The following is a 19,711-nucleotide window of genomic DNA, read 5'->3' as shown; positions in this document are numbered from 1 at the left end:
TGCCTATTATGTCTTCCAAACTCCATTGTTCTCTACTCCTGGGGTGAAAGGTGGATGGCGGCCATTTTAACTTCAAGGCCCTCTCATACCCTATCAGACAGAGAGTCCTACACAAAATGAAAGTAACAACTAAAGAATATTGGTGCTTCTGTCTGACATTTAATTCACTTTTATTAAGTAGTGGTAAATACCGTGGCTTAATAGCTAGGGAAGCGCACTTGTAGTTGAAATATTGCAGGTTCGAATCTCTGACCAGCGCCACTGAGGTACTCTGAGCAAGGTACCACCCCCAAGCACTGCTCCCCGGGTGCTGAATTAGCTGCCCCCTGCTATGTCACATTGGCATATATGGGTTAAATGCAGAGGACACATTTCGTTGTGTGTCAACAAGGAGAATTAATCACTAAGTTCTAAATTATTTAAACTCAAAAATGGCTCCTACATATGTAAACAAACACAAGACACCCCCCTGCAGACACCCTTCTGTCACACATCACTCCTATCACTCTTCTCCACCCACTCCACCCTGCCTGTACTGTCAATTTCCTGCTGCAGAGAAATAAGATCCTGCAATAATAAAAAGATATTTTATATTAAAAGGTGAAATTTTACGGTAACACTTCACTTGAGGGGATACTCACCTCAGTTGCTACTGAAGTATAAATCATTAACAGATATAGTGACTGCTTAAGAAATGTGTCATGATTCATTAATTATCGACAAAAATGACGTCAATATTTCACTTTTGTTATCCATTACATGTTCCTTCAGTAGGTCCTTGAGTAGTTCACTAAGATTTACAGAATTCATAGATAGTACCAGGTACAATATAACTGCTTAAATGATGCGCCACAATTCACTAACGATGAACGGACATGAGATCAGTATTTCACATCTGTTATTCATTATTTTTTCCTGCAGTACTTCCTTTAGTGGTTTCTTCAGTATTTCATAAAGGTTTATAGAATTAGCAGATACAGTTACAAATGCTGTACTTTATTGAGAGAAAATATATATGATAATTCATTTTGGATTAACAAACATATCAGTTTAATAATCTAATACTACAGTATTTGTGTCCCCTCACGTAAAGTGTTACCAATTTTAGTTAATGAATAGAACCAATAATAAAATCAGCATGTATGACACACTTACATGCAGTGGCGGTGCCAGTGATTTAATGTTGCAGTTGTTATATGGGAGCTGGATTATGTATTGCAGGTGTCATACACTGTTACTCAAACCAGTGCGGGGGGAGGGGGGGGGATCCCTAAACAGCGGCCAAATATTATAAATAAATAAGATATACATAGACATATACCCTTCGTGTTCACAGAGGCTCCAGCAGGAGTCATCGGGTCTGTGTCGGTACAAGAATGGAGGGAGATGCTTCTGAAATGACCCCCCCTGCAGAGTGTAAAACAAAGGAAATTGTAAGGTAAGACAGAACCTGTGTGTTTGTACTGCTTCACAAACAGATATTAAAACACCTTTCCAGTATTTTAAAAGACAGACTAATCAGTTTTAACTTAATATGCTTCCTGGCGGCTTTGTAGACTATGGAGAACTCAGTGAAATATACTGTATTGTGGGGTTCCCCATGTAAGGTTAGATTTATGGACCCCCACCAAGGGAATAAATTGTCATTGTTGCGATGACATTTATGTTTGTATTGACTGAGGGGACAGTATTTTCCGAAAATAGGTATTCTCAAAAATGTGGCATTGAATGTTTTTAATTCTAATCAGTATCAGTTATGCAAAATAACGGTGATCACAGGAGTAAAATGAACAGGAATAAGACAGGAACACTGTCAGGGTCGTGTTGTGAAGAACATTGTGATTTATGGTAAAACGATTGTTACAGCCCACTAGCATGCATGTCTCTTTGGGTCTATAGTCAGGCCATAATATAAAGCAGAAAGGGATCCTAGCCAGGGCTGGATCAGTGTGGAACATGTCAATACGTGTAGATTAATAAAAAGACCTCGATGTTACGATCCGTGGTTACGCGGGTGAGCATACAGGCAGGCAAGCGAGCAGGAACAGGCAAGCAGGCGGAATATGGGGAATAACTAGGGGTTTATTAAGGGTACGGGGAACAGCAAACATCGGACATTGACTAACATCAATGACGGACGAAGGACACAGGCAAGACTTGGACTCAAATAGACAGGACTGAGCGAAATAAGACACAGCTGGGTACGATCGGGGAAGCACACGTGGATAATCAGGGGGGCGTGGCACACACGAGGATCGTACGAACTGGGCGTGACACTCGACATCTTTTTCTTTTTCTTCCACGATCAGCCAGTTCTTTTATACTAGAGGCAACCAGCAGATCATCCATCCTATCAGATATGGTCACAAATCGTGATGAAGTAGAGTGCAAACAAACAAATTCATATATTAAGGCTAAACAGCTGAAGATTTAATGTGATACTGGTCCTCATATGAATTATATAATGAGAATCTTTCCTCTCGCTGTCCACAGAGTCCTGTTGGAGAGAGCAGGCTCACGTGTACCCAGGTGTGTTTCCATGAAGAGTAACATGTCAATGGTGGAACCAATCAGCTTCAGAGAGGGAAGTTTTCCATCAGACCAAAGGTAAATGTGCATTTAAACAATCACTGTTTATAACAGTAAGATTCTCAGTCAAAAGGCACACAGAAGCTATGAAGAAAAAAACTTAATGAATGCATAATGAATACATCATTTTTTTTTCAAATCCCATTGAATTTAAACAGAAGTTCTGAGTGTATATCAGGGACTAGCTAAGTATTCCTTACTATAGGTAGGTACTAAAATCCCAAACTACAGAACATTAAATTGCAGCTTATTTATTAAATCCCAAAGGAATAAAAAACTAGGAGACATATTATTCAAAATCTCGCAAACCCACAGCAACCAAACGAGCAGGCAAACTAACACAATCCAACCATACTGCTGTCCGTAAGAAAACAAATCAAAACGGAAAAGAAAAAGAGAAAAGGTATTTGCATGGGTCCATGATGAAACATAAAACGTGTCGTATAAAGTCCACAGTTCGCCGATTGTCACTGCGATGCCTCCAGTCTTGTTCCATGCGAAACAATAGGACAACCCCTCCATGCGCGCGGCTCAGGCACTTAAAAAAATAACCAGCAAAGAAAATAGGACGGGGCAATAAATAGCCAGACCAGCTGCCACTTATACCCACCAGCACACAACAGAGAATACAAACATTCTATTAAAGCACCGTGCAATTAATCCAGAGTCCCACTACCGATCGTCTGTCCTGGATCTCAATCACTCCGTCCGTCTCCCCGTCGTCTCTCACACGCTTCCCAATATACTTTAACCAATAAATCAATTAATTAATCACATGTGTCATTAATCACCAGTTTCAAAAAAGCCACAAAATAACCCAAGACACAGCATACAAAATACAATAAAAATATGAATAAAACACAAACCCATCAAAGAAGAAAAAAACAAACACATTAAATACCTCCTTCCCCCTCACATTGCCTGACATGTATTCTATATAAATCTATATAAAAGGATGAGGATCACTGTAAAGACTGACTTCCAGGGAGCTGGAATTGGAAGTTAGTTAAAAAGTACATTTTAAATTTCAATCTTCAGCATAAAGCTGGAGAAAAGCAGGCTCACTTGCACACTGCTGTATATCGATTAAGAAAGACTGGACAATAGATTTTCCTCTTCTGGGACGGACGTTCCTGCTTTGATAATAAATAAATGCATTATCAAAGGCACTCATCGTATCTGCTCAGATTGAGGTTTCAGTTTCAACACGTTTGATGGACCAGGCTTCTTCTTCTCCTTCTTCTTCTGGCTGCTCCCGTTAGGCGTCACCACAGTGGATCATCTGTCTCCATCTCACTCTGTCCTCTGAATCTTCTTCTGTCTCTCCAACCACCAGCATGCCCTCCCTCCCCACATCCATTTATTTTCGCTATGATCTTCCACTTCTCACCATGCCTGGTGTCTCAAAACTTTTCTCCCGTTAAGCCCCGCCTCCCTCCTCTGCACATGCCCAAACCATCATAATCTCACCTCTCTTACTTTGTCTCCAAACTGTCCTGTCTGTGCTGACCCTTTAATATACTCATTTCTAATCCTGTACATCCTCATTACTCCCAATGAAAATCGCAGCATCTTCAGCTCTCCACCTCTAGCTGTTATTTTTCATCACCACCGTCTCCAAATCATACAACATAGCTGGTCTTTCAACCATGCTGAGAACTTTCCTTTTCACTCCTGGAGACACTCTTCTGTCATACATCCTGCTGCTCTTCTCCATCCACTCCACCCTGCCTGTACTCACTTCTTCACTTCTGTACTGCACTCTCCATTACTTTGGATAGTTGATCCCAAGTATCTAATCTCATTCACCTTCACTGCTCCGTGCCACCACACCATTCCACCACCCTCCCTCTCATTTATGCACATGTACTCTGTATTGCTCCTAGTGCATCCCTCCACCTCTCCAGGCTCGTCTCAATCTGCTCCCTCCTCTCACTACAGATCACAATGTCATCTGTGAACATCATAGTCCATGGGCTCTCCTGTCTGATCGCAATCCTCAGCCTGTCCATCACCATTACAATAAAAACAGAGCTAAGAGCCAATGTCACGTCCAGAGCAGGGAAGCAGGAGAAGGGAGCTATGGAAACGAATAAATGGGATTTATTACGAGCTGACACACTCAAAACACGCAGTAACATTAATGACCGGACTGGGGAAAACATACCTAACATAGAATTACAGTAAATACATTGGACTAATGACAGCAACATGAAACAGCTGGTAAACATGGGGATTCCACACGAGGTAGATGCCACACGAAAGGTGCGGACGATCAGACATGACAGCCGATCCTTGTTGCAATCCCACCTCCACCTTGGACCAGTCCATCATTCTTACCACACACCTCTCTGCTGTCACCCTGTCTGCATTCAAATCCTGCACCACCCTCACATTAACGCTGCCTGTAAATTATTATATTATATTTACTATATCCTAAGTGTCACGGGAACGGCGGCAGCGATCGCGAGCAGAGCGGCGATCGTTCGGGCAAGGAGTGGAAGGAGCAGGCAGGCAAGCGGGATACGGGGAAAACGGGGTTTTAATAAAGGACCGGGGAGCAGGAGACATGTAACGCCAACTAACATCAATGACAGACACGGGTTAGTACAAATCAGGAACTTAAATACATGAAACAAGGCAGCAGGAAACAAGACACGACTGGGCACGATCAGGAAATCACACGTGGGTAATTAGGGGGCGTGGCACACACGAGGAGCGGACGTCACAGAACCCCCCCCCAAAGGCGCGCTACACCGGGCGCGCCCAGGAAGGGGGCGACGGACGGGACGAGGGAGAACAGGACCTGAAAGACAAGAGCAAAAATCAATGGGGAACAGGGAACAAGACAGACAGGCAAAACTGACACAGAGGCAGAAGCCAGGACAAGACACGACACAGGACCGGAAAGGCAGACAGACAGACAAGGAAGGGAGAAACAGAGGGAACAGGCGGAACAAAAGGAGCGGGAGTGACGGGAGGGAACGACGGGAAACCAGGAACAGAGCGGGGCGGAACAAAGGCAGGAGGAGGAACAAAGACAGGCGGGACAGAGACAGGAAAGAAGGAGGAGGAAGGAAGGGGAGCCCGAGGGAGCCCCAGCGGGCGACGGGAGGCAGCCGGAGGGGCCGCAGGCGGCCGGGAGGCCGGAGCCGGAGGGGACCTCGGAGGGGCCGAGGAGGCAGGGCGAGGGACCCGCGGAGGGGCCAGGGAGGAAGCAGGAGGGAGCACCGGGGAAGGGGACGAGGGAGCAGGAGGGGCCCACGGCGAAGGCCCAGAGGAGGGGGGAGCCGCAGCAGGCGGCGACGTCCGGTGGAGGGCCGGAGGTAGGGGCCCCGCAGGCAACCGAGGAGCCGCCGTCGGGGAACCCCCAGGCGACCGACCAGGCACCGGAGGGGGGAGCGAGGCAGGGCGACGAGGCATCGGAGGGGGACCTGCAGGCGACAGCCGACCCGGAGGGCCAGGACCCGCAGGCGCCAACCGAGCCCCAGCGCAGGCGAGGCAGGGCGAGCCAGGGGGCAGGGCGGGCGGGACCCCAGCCCTGCGTCTGTGTCCCCGCCCCTTACGGGACACGGACATCACGCCCCTCGGTCGGGGCCGAGGACGCCGAGGCAAGGGCAGACGAGTCACAGGAGCGGGGCCAGGGACAGGAGCGGGGCCAGGGACAGGAGCGGGGCCAGGGACAGGAGCGGGGCCAGGGACAGGAGCGGGGCCAGGGACAGGAGCTGGCTGCAGTGGGGGCGCCTGCCCGGGAGCTGCAGCTGGTGGCTGCAGTGGGGGCGCCTGCCCGGGAGCTGCAGCAGGTGGCTGCAGAGGGGGCGCCTGCCCGGGAGCTGCAGCAGGTGGCTGCAGAGGGGGCGCGGTCAGGAACAGGAGCTTGCTGCAGTGGGGGCGCCTGCCCGGGAGCTGCAGCAGGTAGCTGCAGTGGGGGCGCCTCTGCAGGAACAGGAGCACGGTCAGGAACAGGAGCACGGTCAGGAACAGGAGCACGGTCAGGAACAGGAGGTGGCTGCAGTGGGGGCGCCTGCCCGGGAGCTGCAGCAGGTGGCTGCAGTGGGGGCGCCTGCCCTGGAGCTGCAGCAGGTGGCTGCAGTGGGGGCGCCTGCCCTGGAGCTGCAGCAGGTGGCTGCAGTGGGGGCGCCTGCCCTGGAGCTGCAGCAGGTGGCTGCAGTGGGGGTGCCTGCCCTGGAGCTGCAGGTGGCTGCAGTGGGGGCGCCTGCCCTGGAGCTGCAGGCACAGGAGGCGGCTGCTTGGGCTGAGCAGGGGCTGTAGGCACAGGAGGCGGCTGCTCGGGCTGAGCAGGGACTGTAGGCACAGGAGGCGGCTGCTCGGGCTGAGCAGGGGCTGTAGGCACAGGAGGCGGCTGCTTGGGCTGAGCAGGGGCTGTAGGCACAGGAGGCGGCTGCTCGGGCTGAGCAGGGACTGTAGGCACAGGAGGCGGCTGCTCGGGCTGAGCAGGGGCTGTAGGCACAGGAGGCGGCTGCTCGGGCTGAGCAGGGGCTGTAGGCACAGGAGGCGGCTGCTCGGGCTGAGCAGGGACTGCAGGCGGCGGGACCGGTAGGTCCCGTGCGGGCAAGACGGACGTGGTCCCTTTAAGTGCCCGGGGCACACGCGGGATAGCGTCCCGCACCGCGCGGGCCCCCTTGTTGGCCAGCCGCTCCGGCCGGAAGTAGTACCGCTCGAGGGGCGGTAGCAGCTCAGCGGCGGCTGGGTGCTCTCCCCGGACTGGGGAAGCTGCCAGCGCAGGCAGCTTAGCTGCGGTGATGACGTCGAGGTCAGCCGGGGAGTCCTCCAATTCCCCGGTTAGGAGAGAAGCGGGGATGAGCGCGCACGCTCCCAAAACAATTGCAGGGGCGATCGCGTGCTTCTTCTTCTTCTTCTTCCTCTTTGTCACGGTGTCCGCGGGAGGCTGCTCCACGTCCGACAGGACGGACGGCTGGGGAACAACCTCTGGGACGCACCGTGCGTCCAGCCCCAACCTTCGCGCTGTTAGGCGCTGAACCAGCTGGTTGAGGTTGGAGCGCACCTCTCCTAGACGATGCCCGCCCTCCGATGGGGACATCGCCAGCAGGAGATCGCAGCTGTCGGTGGCTAAGTTCAGCGCGACGGGATCCTCCCGGACGTCGGGCTGGTTTAGCCAGTAATATACCTCTTGCAGCAGACCGAGACGTTGGCTCTCGGTCTGCTGCTGTGCCTTGTTGAGTTGGTCTGTCATTCTGTCACGGGAACGGCGGCAGCGATCGCGAGCAGAGCGGCGATCGTTCGGGCAAGGAGTGGAAGGAGCAGGCAGGCAAGCGGGATACGGGGAAAACGGGGTTTTAATAAAGGACCGGGGAGCAGGAGACATGTAACGCCAACTAACATCAATGACAGACACGGGTTAGTACAAATCAGGAACTTAAATACATGAAACAAGGCAGCAGGAAACAAGACACGACTGGGCACGATCAGGAAATCACACGTGGGTAATTAGGGGGCGTGGCACACACGAGGAGCGGACGGAGCGGGCGTCACACTAAGTCATTTGACAAAAAAAAAACAAGCAATTTCTTTTATTACCAAAGGTGATATTTAAATTGCTGCGGATCCAGATCAGAATAAATGTGAAGCACACGGAAACTAAAATAATAACAAAAGCATTTTGTTAATCACTATTAAAATAAAACCGAAAACGTGAGACACAAAACCTAAATGAAATTTAAAAAACAAAAATTGGTGATTAACTAAAATAAAATGTGACCCATCACCACGAAATGAGTCTTATGGGTGAAATTTACGAAAGGAGTGCAAAAATGCACTCCTACGGACAATTTAGCAACTCCAATGAGCCTCAGCATGTTTTTGGACTGTGAGAGGAAACCGGAGTACACAGAGGAAACCCCATGACGACATTGGGAGAACATGCAAACTCTACACACATGTGACCCACATGGAGACTCGAACCCGGGCCCCAGAGGGGTGAGGCAACAGTGCTAACCACTACACCACCATGCCGCCCTAGGGCATAACCCTATATTGTTTTACCAGATGTCTTTACTCAAAATAACTGATGGTCAGTTCTAATAGGCTATTATATGCCGCAGGGCTTCTGTTTACAATTTCACCATGTAGGCTACGTTCTTAAAAACTGCTTTTTGTTGGATATAGCCCGATTATATGCTGTAGTCGTTTTAATTTGTTTGTTTGCATTTTTGCCAGGTAGGCTATCATCTCTAAACTGTGTTTAGTTAGACTATATATTTCGGGATGTTTTATTGTAGTCTTTGTAAATATGTATATAGTTAAGTCTAACCCAGCCACTTAAGGGAGCAAGCCGGCCTAAGCCCGGATTAATGGGGAGGGTTGGTGTCAAGAAATAAAGAGACTGTATCTTCACTGCATCACTGATGTCAAAATGTGGGAAATATGTGGTTGTATAAATAAATGCGTTAAAGTAGGTTAATGATTCTGTGCTGTCTAAATTGTATAAAAAATTTCTAGGCATAGCCAAACAAATCTCCTCCAGTCTGAAAAGGCGTAGAAAACGTAACTTAGCCACTAAAACTTCACAGTTCTTGTGAGTGACAGTCAAATTTTCTCATTAAGTTTTTTTTGACCCTGCACCCTTTAAAACTATTTTCAGCACCGCCACATGCACGTGCGCGGGGGGGCGAAGAGTGTTTTGCGCCGGGGCCTTGTGTGTAGTTGTTCCACCACTGGTAGGGGCAGTGGCTGCTGGTAAAGAAAAGTCTTGGTGGGGCTGACATACCAATAGATTTCCCTTTTGGGAGGGGGTGTCACGTGTGGTGATGAATAGGCCAAATTTCAGATATATTTTATATTAGGGCTGTCAAAGTTAACGCGATAACAGCGCGTCGTTGGGAATTCATCAAAATGTGACACATTTTTTGATGCCATTAACGCGTGTTGAGTCAGATGGCAGCTTGGGAAAAATAATGACAAAGGATAAGGTATTTTGAATGGCAGGTTCAGCTTCAAAACTCTGTCATATGGGTCCATCGACAAGACCAAAGTTATTTGCAGTTACTGTCGATGTGAAATGAGTTACCACCGAAATACATCTAGTCTTAAATACCATACCAGGCTGTGGCTCTTCTCAGAATGACAGATGCATTTGCATTTTCATGTCTTAACATATCATGATAATACTTTCGTAAATATAAATTATTTATTTATGGGTTAATATTATTATTTCTCATTTAGGTATTTCTTTCGGTCCGTCACACTCTTCTGTGATGTCTTAATTGTGAAGTCGTTCTGTATGAGAGTATATCTCAGGTCAAATGGCCTGCTTTTCGGAGTTTTCTTCAGTGTCCGAGATTGGATGTAGGCTTATTAAGTTTATTGGGATTCTTAATTCTTTCATAAACTTTTTGTATTAAATCGTCACCACACTTTCCCAGGTCTTCGTAAAATGATTGTATTTTCTCCGATTGACATACTGTATTATAGCCAGCTGAGTTCAACAACAACAACAAACAACAAATTTATTTTTATATAGCGCATTATCACAACATTACATTGTCTCAAAGCGCTTTACAGCATCCTCACCCAAAGCCCCCAGTGAGTAAGCCATAGGCGACAGTGGCAAGGAAAAACTCCCTAGAAGGAAGAAACCTTGGGATGGACCAGACTCAAAGGGGGAGCCCATCCTCCAGGGGCCGGCAGGGAGAGTCAAATAGAGAGATGGTTAAGTGCCAGAGATGGGGAAGCGCCAAGTCACATTGTTCCAATCATAAGATTTGGGAAATAACTGGAGAGCAAGGAAGATGACAAGCCAATGCCGATGCCGAGTCTTCTTCCAATCGCCAGGCAAGCAGAGGTAAGGCAGCGGGTCATACATGCAAGATCAGAACGGCGAGCTGGATGCAGGGACGTCACTGGTGGTGGCGACGTCACATGTAGGCGGGTGTGCTGGATATCTTGATAGATTGAGGTCTCCAGGCAGCACCCCTCAGGAGGAGTAGGGGAAATAAAATGTACAATTAGGCAAAGTAGAGGAGGCTATTGGCAGTGCTAAAAGCTAGGTGAGTGCAATATGAAGTGCATTGTGCAAGCTCTGGCAGATATGGCTATGGCAGCATCAGTAGGAGGGAGAGACAAGTGGGAATGTAGGCATGGGGAGTCCCTGAAATGTCAGCACTCCAGTTCCACAAGAGATTGCGAAGCTAGAGTGACAACACTGACAGTCCAGTTTAACCAAAGCCAATGGCACGGATCCCCACCCAGCTCTACACCTCACACTACAGGTCTGACTGGGAGTGAAGAGTTAGCTAGAGCTAGAACTAGTGTCCCTATACGCTAAACTAAACAGGTGTGTTTTTAGTCTGGACTTAAATATTGAGAGTGAACCTGAAACCCGCACATCCGGTGGAAGACCATTCCGCAGCTGAGGAGCTCTGTAGGAGAAAGCTCTGCAGCCTGCCGTAGCTCTTTCTACCCTAGGCACTAACAGATATCCCATGGCTTGAGAGCGAAGCAAGCGTGGAGGGTTGTATGTGGTCAGCAGATCACTAAGGTATTGTGGTGCAAGGCCATTTAGTGCTTTATAAGTTAATAGCAGTATTTTATAGTCAATTCGAGACTTAACTGGCAGCCAATGAAGAGAGGATAAGACCGGTGTAATATGATCAAATTTTTTAGTGTTTGTTAGAACTCTGGCTGCAGCATTCTGTACCATCTGAAGTTTATGCAAGGATCCAGACAGGCAACCCGATAGGAGGGCATTACAGTAATCCAGTCTGGAACTTATGAAGGCATGTATTAGTTTTTCTGCATCATTAAATGAGAGCATCTTACGAAGCTTGGCTATGTTCCGTAGATGATAAAATGCAGTTCAAGTAATACTTCTTATGTGAGCATCAAAGCATAGATCTGAATCGACAAGAACGCCAAGATTTCTAACCACCATGTTGTGTAGTGTTGTGTAGGTTGTGTAGGAAGGCTACCAACGTTGAGGTGGTGAAACTTATTTCTTGCAGCCTTGGGACCAATTACCAGAACTTCTGTTTCTTCTGTGTTTAACATAAGGAAATTTTTTGCTATCCAGCACCGGATATCTAATAGACAGTCTTCTAACCAAGATAGCAGTGATGTATCATCAGGCTTAACAGATATGTACAACTGTGTATCATCTGCATAACAATGAAACCCAATACCATGATTACTAATAATGTTACCAAGAGGTAGCATGTATAGGGTAAACAGTAGCGGGCCCAGGACTGATCCCTGTGGGACACCATATTCAACTTTTGTGGCCTTGGATGATTCATTGTTCACATGGCCATACTGATAGCGATCGGATAAATATGAGCGGAACCAAGAAAGTGCTGTCCCTGTAATGCCAACTACACCTTCTAACCGGTCCAAGAGGATATTATGGTCCACAGTATCGAACGCTGCAGTTAAATCTAGCAATACCAACAGAGATACACAGCCACGGTCAGAAGCCACAACTAAATCATTCATTACTTTGACTAGAGCAGTTTCTGTGCTATGGTTTGGTCTAAAGCCAGACTGATATAATTCATTGGCATTATTTTTTTGTAGGAAAGAGGACAGCTACAACCTTTTCCATGATCTTTGAAATGAAAGGAAGATTTGAGATAGGTCTATAGTTTCCTAAAACAATGGGTTCAAGATTTGGTTTCTTTAGGATGGGTCTGATAACAGCCATTTTAAAAGGTTTTGGAACATATCCAAGCCTAAGAGAAGAGTTTAACACATTTAACACGGTAGTGCCAATCTGTGATGCAATTTCCTTGAAGAATTTTGTAGGAATTGGGTCTACAAGGCTAGTAGAAAATTAAGCTCAAAAGTTCTGAGTGTGTAATAGGAATGAATGATTCAAAGGTCTCATTATTGGTAGGCATAAGACTAGCAGGAGGCAGGCAGCCGTAAGTAGGTAAAGGTGTGCACTGGATAGTCTGTCTAATTGTAGTTATCTTACCATTAAAAAATGTAAGAAAGTCATCACTCTTAAGAGCTTGCGGGATTTGCAAGTTTAATGAGGAATTCTGTGTTATCCTAGCCACGGATTCAAATAGGAGTTTAGGATTGGTTTTGTTCATGTCTATTAATCTGGAGAGATACACAGACCGAGCAGTTACTAGTGCTTGTCTGTATTTAGAGAGGCTCTCTTTCCAGGCAGATTTGAAAACTTCCAGTTTAGTTGAGCGCCATTTTCGCTCTAGCTTGCGTGATGCCTGTTTGAGTTCACGTCAGGGGCGGACTGGCCATCGGGAGCACCGGGACATTTCCCGGTGGCCTGACGGTTGTTCTGGCCTGCCGGCTGCAGCTGTGCAGACGATCAGCCTGGCATGTGATAGGCTGGTGTGCAACTACGAATTAATTGACGGATCTCTCAATCTACGAATCAGGCAATGGCGGAGGGAAAATTACACTCCCACATGACCCAACGTCAGCGACGCACTGCCTAATATCTGGCTATATCCAGAGACAGGGTAAATCTGACTAAATCGTTCAAAAAATGGAGCGTAAACGCAGAGGAGGAGCAGAGAGGGAGCGTATAAAAAGGAAAAAAGCCCTGGCCGCAGACGCAGCAAGCTGCTGCAAAATCCCAGCCATGTTCGCCAGTAAGGGAACAGGTTGGTCAAGATTACATTTACATTATATTTATAATAATTTGGCAGACGAACACTTTCATCCAAATCACTTAGATAATCACAATAGATAAAATTAAACCAACAAACGAGCAACAATATGTAAGTGCTGCTGTGCTGTGTCAAGTTTCGTTTCGTCTACATGTAGCATATTTTTTATATAATAAATAAAAATGAATAAAAAGTAGACAGAATAGTGTTAGTGGGTCAAATTGTTTTAAATAATAAATAAACCAAGTAGATGGTATGGAAAAGAATACAGTATTAGTTATTTTGATTTTTCATTTTTAGTCTACAATATGTAGCCTACAATGTTTCTTTATTTATTTATTTTGAAAAGGTGACGAAGGAAACGTCAGTAGCACTAGTGCTGCAAATGCTCCTGTTGTTGAGGTAGAGGTGGTGGACAGTTCAGCGTTTGAGTGAGAGCAGGAACCTTCAGGTAAAGTTTAAGATAAGCAAAACTAAACATGCAGGCAGCAGGCTATACTTTTTAAACAACATGTGCTTTTTATGATTTATAAGATCAGTAGTAGGACTGTGATTTTGAGGACATACAACTGATGGCTGCACAATTATAAATACAGATTATTGAACCCGCTTATTTCATATTGCAGAGCAACTAGATGTGCACCTCTGGGACCCGGGTTCGAATCTCCGCCTGGGTTGCATGTGTGTGGAGTTTGCATGTTCTCCCCATGTTGTCGTGGGGTTTCCTCCGGGTACTCCGGTTTCCCCCCGCAGTCCTAAAACATGCTGAGGCTAATTGGACTTGCTAAAATTGCCCATAGGAATGCATGTGAGAGTGCATGGTGTGTGAGTGTGCCCTGCGATGGGTTGGCCCCCCATCCTGGGTTGTTCCCTGCCTCGTGCCCATTGCTTCCGGGATAGGCTCCGGACCTCCCGCGACCCAGTAGGATAAGCGGTTTGGAAAATGGATGGATGGATGGAACTAGATGTGCAGAGTGAGAGAGAGAATGATTCAGGGAAAAGTGAAGGAGACAGTGAAAGCCTTGATATCTCTTTTGATTATTTTGCCCGTCCACAGTCTAAGGATTTAGATTTTTTTTTAAGTATCACCCAATTCAAACATCTGAAAGAGCCATTCCTGATGTATTACATTCAAAAGATGGCACAAACGGAAAATGGCTGACATACAATGAAAGTAATCACTCTCTATTCTGCTCAGTATGTCTTGCATTTGCAAAACCTTTAGGCAGTGACAGTGCATTTGTCAAAGGAGGTATGCAGGCCTGGAAACATACCCATCAGAGAGTACAGGAACATGAGAGAAGCAGTATCCATAGAGAAAGTGCTGAAACCTTTTTTCTTAGAGTCAACAAAGCAGATATCCATACCCTTCTGACTGATAAGCAAATGACCGTCCATTGAGACCAGGTTAGAAAGAGAAGGCAGGTCTTGGAATATGTGATTGATGTAGTGAAAGTTATTGGTAAATGTGACTGCAGCAGCAGAGGTGGCCTGGGAGTGGAGTCAAATTCCCGGCCTGAATTATTGTCCCAGTCCGCCACTGGTTCACGTGTATTATCAGAGTACCAGGGGGCTATTTTGTTGTTGCTATGCTTTATCCTCTTAAGTGGAGCCACAAGATCTAGAGTGCTGCGAAGGGATTTTTCCATGTTTGAAGTTGCCTGTTCAAGTTCATTTACACATGAATCTGAGTTCAGAGTGGTAAGGATAATTTGCACTGCTCGGACAGCAGTTACAAGTAGTGTTGCTGTCTCTTTGCTTTAAAAAGGTTGCCGACTTCTGTTCTATACTTACTAATATGACTAAGTAATATGTAATATTTAGCAGGCCAACATACCAATCTGTTGTCGGTCTTGAGTTTTTCTAGAGTGATGAAGGGATTCTGATGACCTTCGGACAATCTTTGTTGTTTGTTTTTGGCAATTGATTTTCAATAATAAATGCATGCATTTGCATAAAGCAATCATGCCTTGCCAATTCATCATTCATGATTTAATTTGTGATTAATTTCTGATTAACTATGGACAGTTGTGCGATTAATCACAATTAAATATTTTAATCTATTGACGGCCCTAATTTTTATAGATCATACTGTTTTATCCAAAACTGTTATGTAGATGGTTTGGAGTGGATGTTTGACCTCTCTGCTTTGTTACTAAAAAACAAAAAAGAAAGTGGGGATCAGCTGGGGGGCCCTAGATTACAGTGCTCAGGGTTGTCAACCCCCCCACCAAAAAAAATAAAAAATCTGACTCTGGATTGTTATGCTAATTAAGTTGAAATCTGTTTCAAATCATGCTAATCACTTTACAAGCAGAACCCCCTGACTATTACTAAGTAACTGGGAGCTACATGCCAAATCGTCTCTCCTGGCTGCTACCTGCTGTCTCTCTGTGCTGCCACTAGATGTCACTGCTTCTCTTATACTGTCATAAGCAAGCCGATGTCAGGTAGCCGCCCTAATGAAACAAGCTCAGAATGTGGATGGCAGTTACATCTATTTAAATACAAATGTAGGTTATTATTCCCCCAAGCAGCAGCAGTGATAGTCATAATATTTTTCGTTGACACGCCGCTGTCTTTCACAGCTAAGGTCATTGTTGTTGCTATCAGTTCCTTCAGTGGAGTTGGTGCTGACAGAAATAACGACATCATCCTGCCGACCTGCTGGAGGAGGCCTAGATGAACCTCCACCACTTAGCCACGTTCTTATATCCATTAATTTTCAGTCACAAATAACCAGAACCGTTGAATAAATCGCTCTCTTGAATTACACACACTTATGAAAAAAGGCTGTTCAGTTGAACGACTCGCTACCCTGGTGGTAGAAAATTCTATTTTATCATATTTTCCGCGCAAGAGTCAAATACCGCACCAAAGCAACAACCAATCAGCACCAACTAGCCTACATTCTTTCAAGTGAATTTATAATATGACAAAAAAATTTTGAAAACGCTCTTTATTAATTTTGTGAATGTTTACATGTTCAAAATCTGAAAAATAATTATATATAAAAATGAATATATTGGATCCTGTGGTGGTGGGTGCTGGAGCGTATGTAGGGGGGGTGTGACGATTCGCTAGGGGGGCGCAATGCCTTCGAATGGCCCACCTTGACGCTGGCACTGACCCTGCCCCACCCACAAAACCGGGATAAGTGGCTGGAGGATGGAAGGATTAATGGATGGATATTTGTGTTTTATTCACAGGGACCAAGTGATAAGATGTAATTCACACCCACATAAAGGAGACTTATCATCCATCTTCAAGGTGCATTTATTATATGAGTATATTATCTAAAATTTTATCTAAATTGACATACATCTTCTGCAGATGTACAATAAGTAGGACAACCTGTCAAAGGGATGATATTTATAACTAATTTACAAGTGAAATTATGAAATGATATCATGCCAGGAGTGATAATAATTAAACAGTAACTGTTCATTTCAGTTACTGGAGGAAAAAGCTCAAATGTTTCTGAAGGATGAGCTGATGAAATTCAAAAGGTACCTGGATCAGAATGACCCAGAATGCTCTGAGCCTCAGCTGGAGGAGGACAATGACCTGGACAGTGGTGGTCAGATGCAGAAGACCTGTGGTAGAGAGGGAGCTCTGAAGATCACACTGTACATCCTGAGGACCATGGAGCAAAATGATCTCGCTGACATGCTGGAGAAGAGTAAGAGCTGTACCTCATTCAGTGTCTGTTTGATTTACTGCAGAAAAAGTATATGAACAAAACTGTTTATTACCTTTCAGTTTATAATTAATTTAATTTGATTTAATTTGGCTTAAATGAGTAAAAAATGTTTTTTGAAAGGCTCTCATTTCATTTCAGGGCATCTTCTGTCACAGTGTCAGCGCACAATCAAATGTAACCTGACGCAGAAATTTGAGTGTGTATTTGAAGGGAAAGCTAAGGAAGGACAGCCAACACTTCTCAAAGAGATTTACACAGAACTCTACATAACTGAAGGGGGAGCTGGAGGAGTCAGTGATGAACATGAAGTGAGACAGATTGAAACAGCATCCAAGAAAAGGGTAACAGAAGATACTACAGTCAAATGCAATGATATATTTAAACCCTTAAATGGGCGTGTGACACCTATCAGAACCGTACTCACTAAAGGGGTCGCAGGTATCGGGAAAACAGTCTCTGTGCAGAAATTTATTATTGACTGGGCAGAAGGAAAAGCAAACCAGGACATTCACTTCATATTTGCTCTTCCTTTCCGAGACCTGAATTTGATTAAGGATGAATACAGTCTGACTGATCTGCTTCACCACTTTGTCCCAGAATTGAAATCGGTTGAAGCCACTGAGCTGTTAAGGTACAAAGTTTTGTTGATCTTTGATGGTCTGGATGAGTGTCGCCTTCCTCTAGATTTTCAGAACAATGAGAGCTGGTTTGATGTAACAAAGAAAACGTCACTGGATGTGCTGTTGACTAACCTCATCAAGGGGAATCTGCTTCCATCTGCTCTCCTCTGGATAACCTCCCGGCCAGCAGCAGCCAATCAGATACCTCCTCAGTGTGTCCACCAGGTGACAGAGATACGAGGGTTCAGTGATGCCCAGAAAGAGGAGTATTTCAGGAAGAGATTTAGTGATCAGAGCCTGGCTAGCAGGATTATCACACATGTGAAATCATCAAGGAGCCTCTTCATCATGTGCCACATACCTGTGTTCTGCTGGATTTCAGCCACTGTTCTTGAGAGTCTTTTTAGTGAGTCTGACAGTGGAGAAATTCCAAGGACTCTGACTGAAATGTACACACACTTCCTGATCTTTCAGGCAAGTGTAAAAAATAACAAGTATATGGAAAAACATAAAATCAAGGTTAGTAAACAGTCTAAATCTTGCAAGGAATTCCTTTTAAAACTTGGGAAACTGGCTTTTCACGACCTTGAGAAAGGCAATCTCATATTTTATAAGCAAGATCTGACAAAGAATGGCATTGATGTCACAGAGGCTTCAGTTTACTCTGGACTGTGTACAGAAGTCTTTAAAGAGGAGTATGGGTTGTACCAGGAGAAGATGTACTGCTTTGTACATCTGAGCATCCAGGAGTATCTCGCTGCTTTATACATGTTTCTGTCAAACTCATCAGCTGACCTGCTGAAGACTGCAGTGGATGAAGCGTTAAAGAGCAAGAATGGACACTTGGACCTCTACCTCCGCTTCCTCCTTGGCCTCTCAACAGACTCCAGTAAGAGTCTGTTAAAAAGGCTACTGGGCCAGACAAGAACCAGCTCATATAACAGTAAGAAAACAGCTCAATATATCAAGGAGAAAATCCAGGAGAATTTATCTGCAGAAAGGACCATCAACCTGTTCCACTGTCTAAATGAACTGGGTGACAATTCTCTAATAGAGGAAGTACAAAGATACCTGAGTTCAGGAAGCCTTTCAGCAGCAGACCTCTCACCTGCACAGTGGTCAGCTCTGGCCTTTGTGTTACTGATGTCAGATGAGGAGCTGGATGTGTTTGATCTGAAGAAATACATCAGATCAGATGAAGGTCTTCAGAGGCTGCTGCCTGTGATCAAGAAATCTAGGACAGCTCTGTAAGTGATCTTACATACGTCTGTTGCTAAAGAAGTACAGATGTTGTAATTTATTCTTGCTGTGGTTCAGTGGGTTTGGACTCTGTGCCTGTGGTCAGAAGGTCACCAGTTTAAATACCTGGCTGGCAGAGTGATGCTGGTTTTGGGCCCTTGAGCAAGGCCCTTAACCCCCAGCTTCAGGGGGCTGGATGCTGGCCAACCCTGCACTCTGACTGTATGTGTGTGTCAGAGAGAGCAAGATCAGAGAGGCGACAGCACTATTTTATCAGGGGGATGAATAAAGCATCCGTATTTATTAGTGTTTTGGAAATTTAACAGGTTCTCAGGTAGAGCAACACAGAAAATAAGGATTTCAGTCATGGTGTCAGCAATTCAAGAGACACCTACAAAAAAACTATTAAACTCAAACTACTTGAGCCATTCTTGACATTCAAACCCACATAAACTCGCACACCCACACATATCCCAGGCAAGAACTCAACCCAAAACCATAGAACCCCTGGGTCGGCTGTAGCTGATCACTGAGCCCCAGCGCTGCTCAGAGCTTTATAAAATTACTTATGCATATATTACAGAGTCTCAGGGTAACTCACCCTGTAAGGTCATTAAACAGCAGGTTCGTCTTGGCTGGGGAGTGTCAAGTAAAAACTATTTGTCTTTCTGACTAGGACAAGGAAACAACAAAATCACTGATATATTTAAATATCCCAGTTAATGAATGGATTTTAAAGCATGTTCACTCTCATGCCCTTATTCAAACTGTCTCTCTAAGGAAATACAGAACAGGATTTGGGAATGTATGACTTCTCAAAATGTACAGCAGATAGTGAAAATATACAGTAAACTCACCAGAGAAACTGTATTATACCAATATCTGCTCATCTGTTCATGGTATTTTTGTTTTGAATTGAAAGTATTCACTGTATTCTTCATGACAGG

General features: G+C 45.4%; 1 protein-coding gene and 1 long non-coding RNA gene across 3 annotated transcripts in view; one reads left to right on the top strand and one right to left on the bottom strand.

Annotated features, from left to right (window-relative positions):
• The window catches only part of LOC125740118 (uncharacterized), a 353,638-nt gene that overhangs the window by 56,835 nt on the left and 277,092 nt on the right, over nt 1-19,711 (bottom strand). Inside the window, exons 5-6 of one of the 2 annotated variants that reach the window (XR_007397448.1) lie at nt 17,658-18,320; nt 16,664-16,798 (exon numbers count right to left, since the gene is read on the bottom strand). This is a non-coding gene — a long non-coding RNA (uncharacterized LOC125740118). Of the gene's footprint in view, nt 1-16,663; nt 16,799-17,657; nt 18,321-19,711 lie in introns of those variants that run through there. The other variant, XR_007397449.1, reaches the window with a different exon arrangement.
• Nucleotides 1-19,711, top strand: part of LOC125740114 (NACHT, LRR and PYD domains-containing protein 12-like) — a 341,935-nt gene that overhangs the window by 63,474 nt on the left and 258,750 nt on the right. The window contains exons 6-8 of the mRNA XM_049010930.1: nt 1,337-1,438; nt 2,494-2,607; nt 16,412-16,472. Of these exons, the coding sequence (XP_048866887.1) occupies nt 1,337-1,438; nt 2,494-2,607; nt 16,412-16,472 (277 nt within the window). The remainder of the gene's footprint in view (nt 1-1,336; nt 1,439-2,493; nt 2,608-16,411; nt 16,473-19,711) is intronic.

This window comes from Brienomyrus brachyistius, chromosome 4, assembly GCF_023856365.1.
Source record: "Brienomyrus brachyistius isolate T26 chromosome 4, BBRACH_0.4, whole genome shotgun sequence".
NCBI lineage: Eukaryota > Metazoa > Chordata > Actinopteri > Osteoglossiformes > Mormyridae > Brienomyrus > Brienomyrus brachyistius.
The sequence above is the reverse complement of the archived record's forward strand: the minus strand, read 5'-3'. Positions and strand labels throughout refer to the sequence as shown.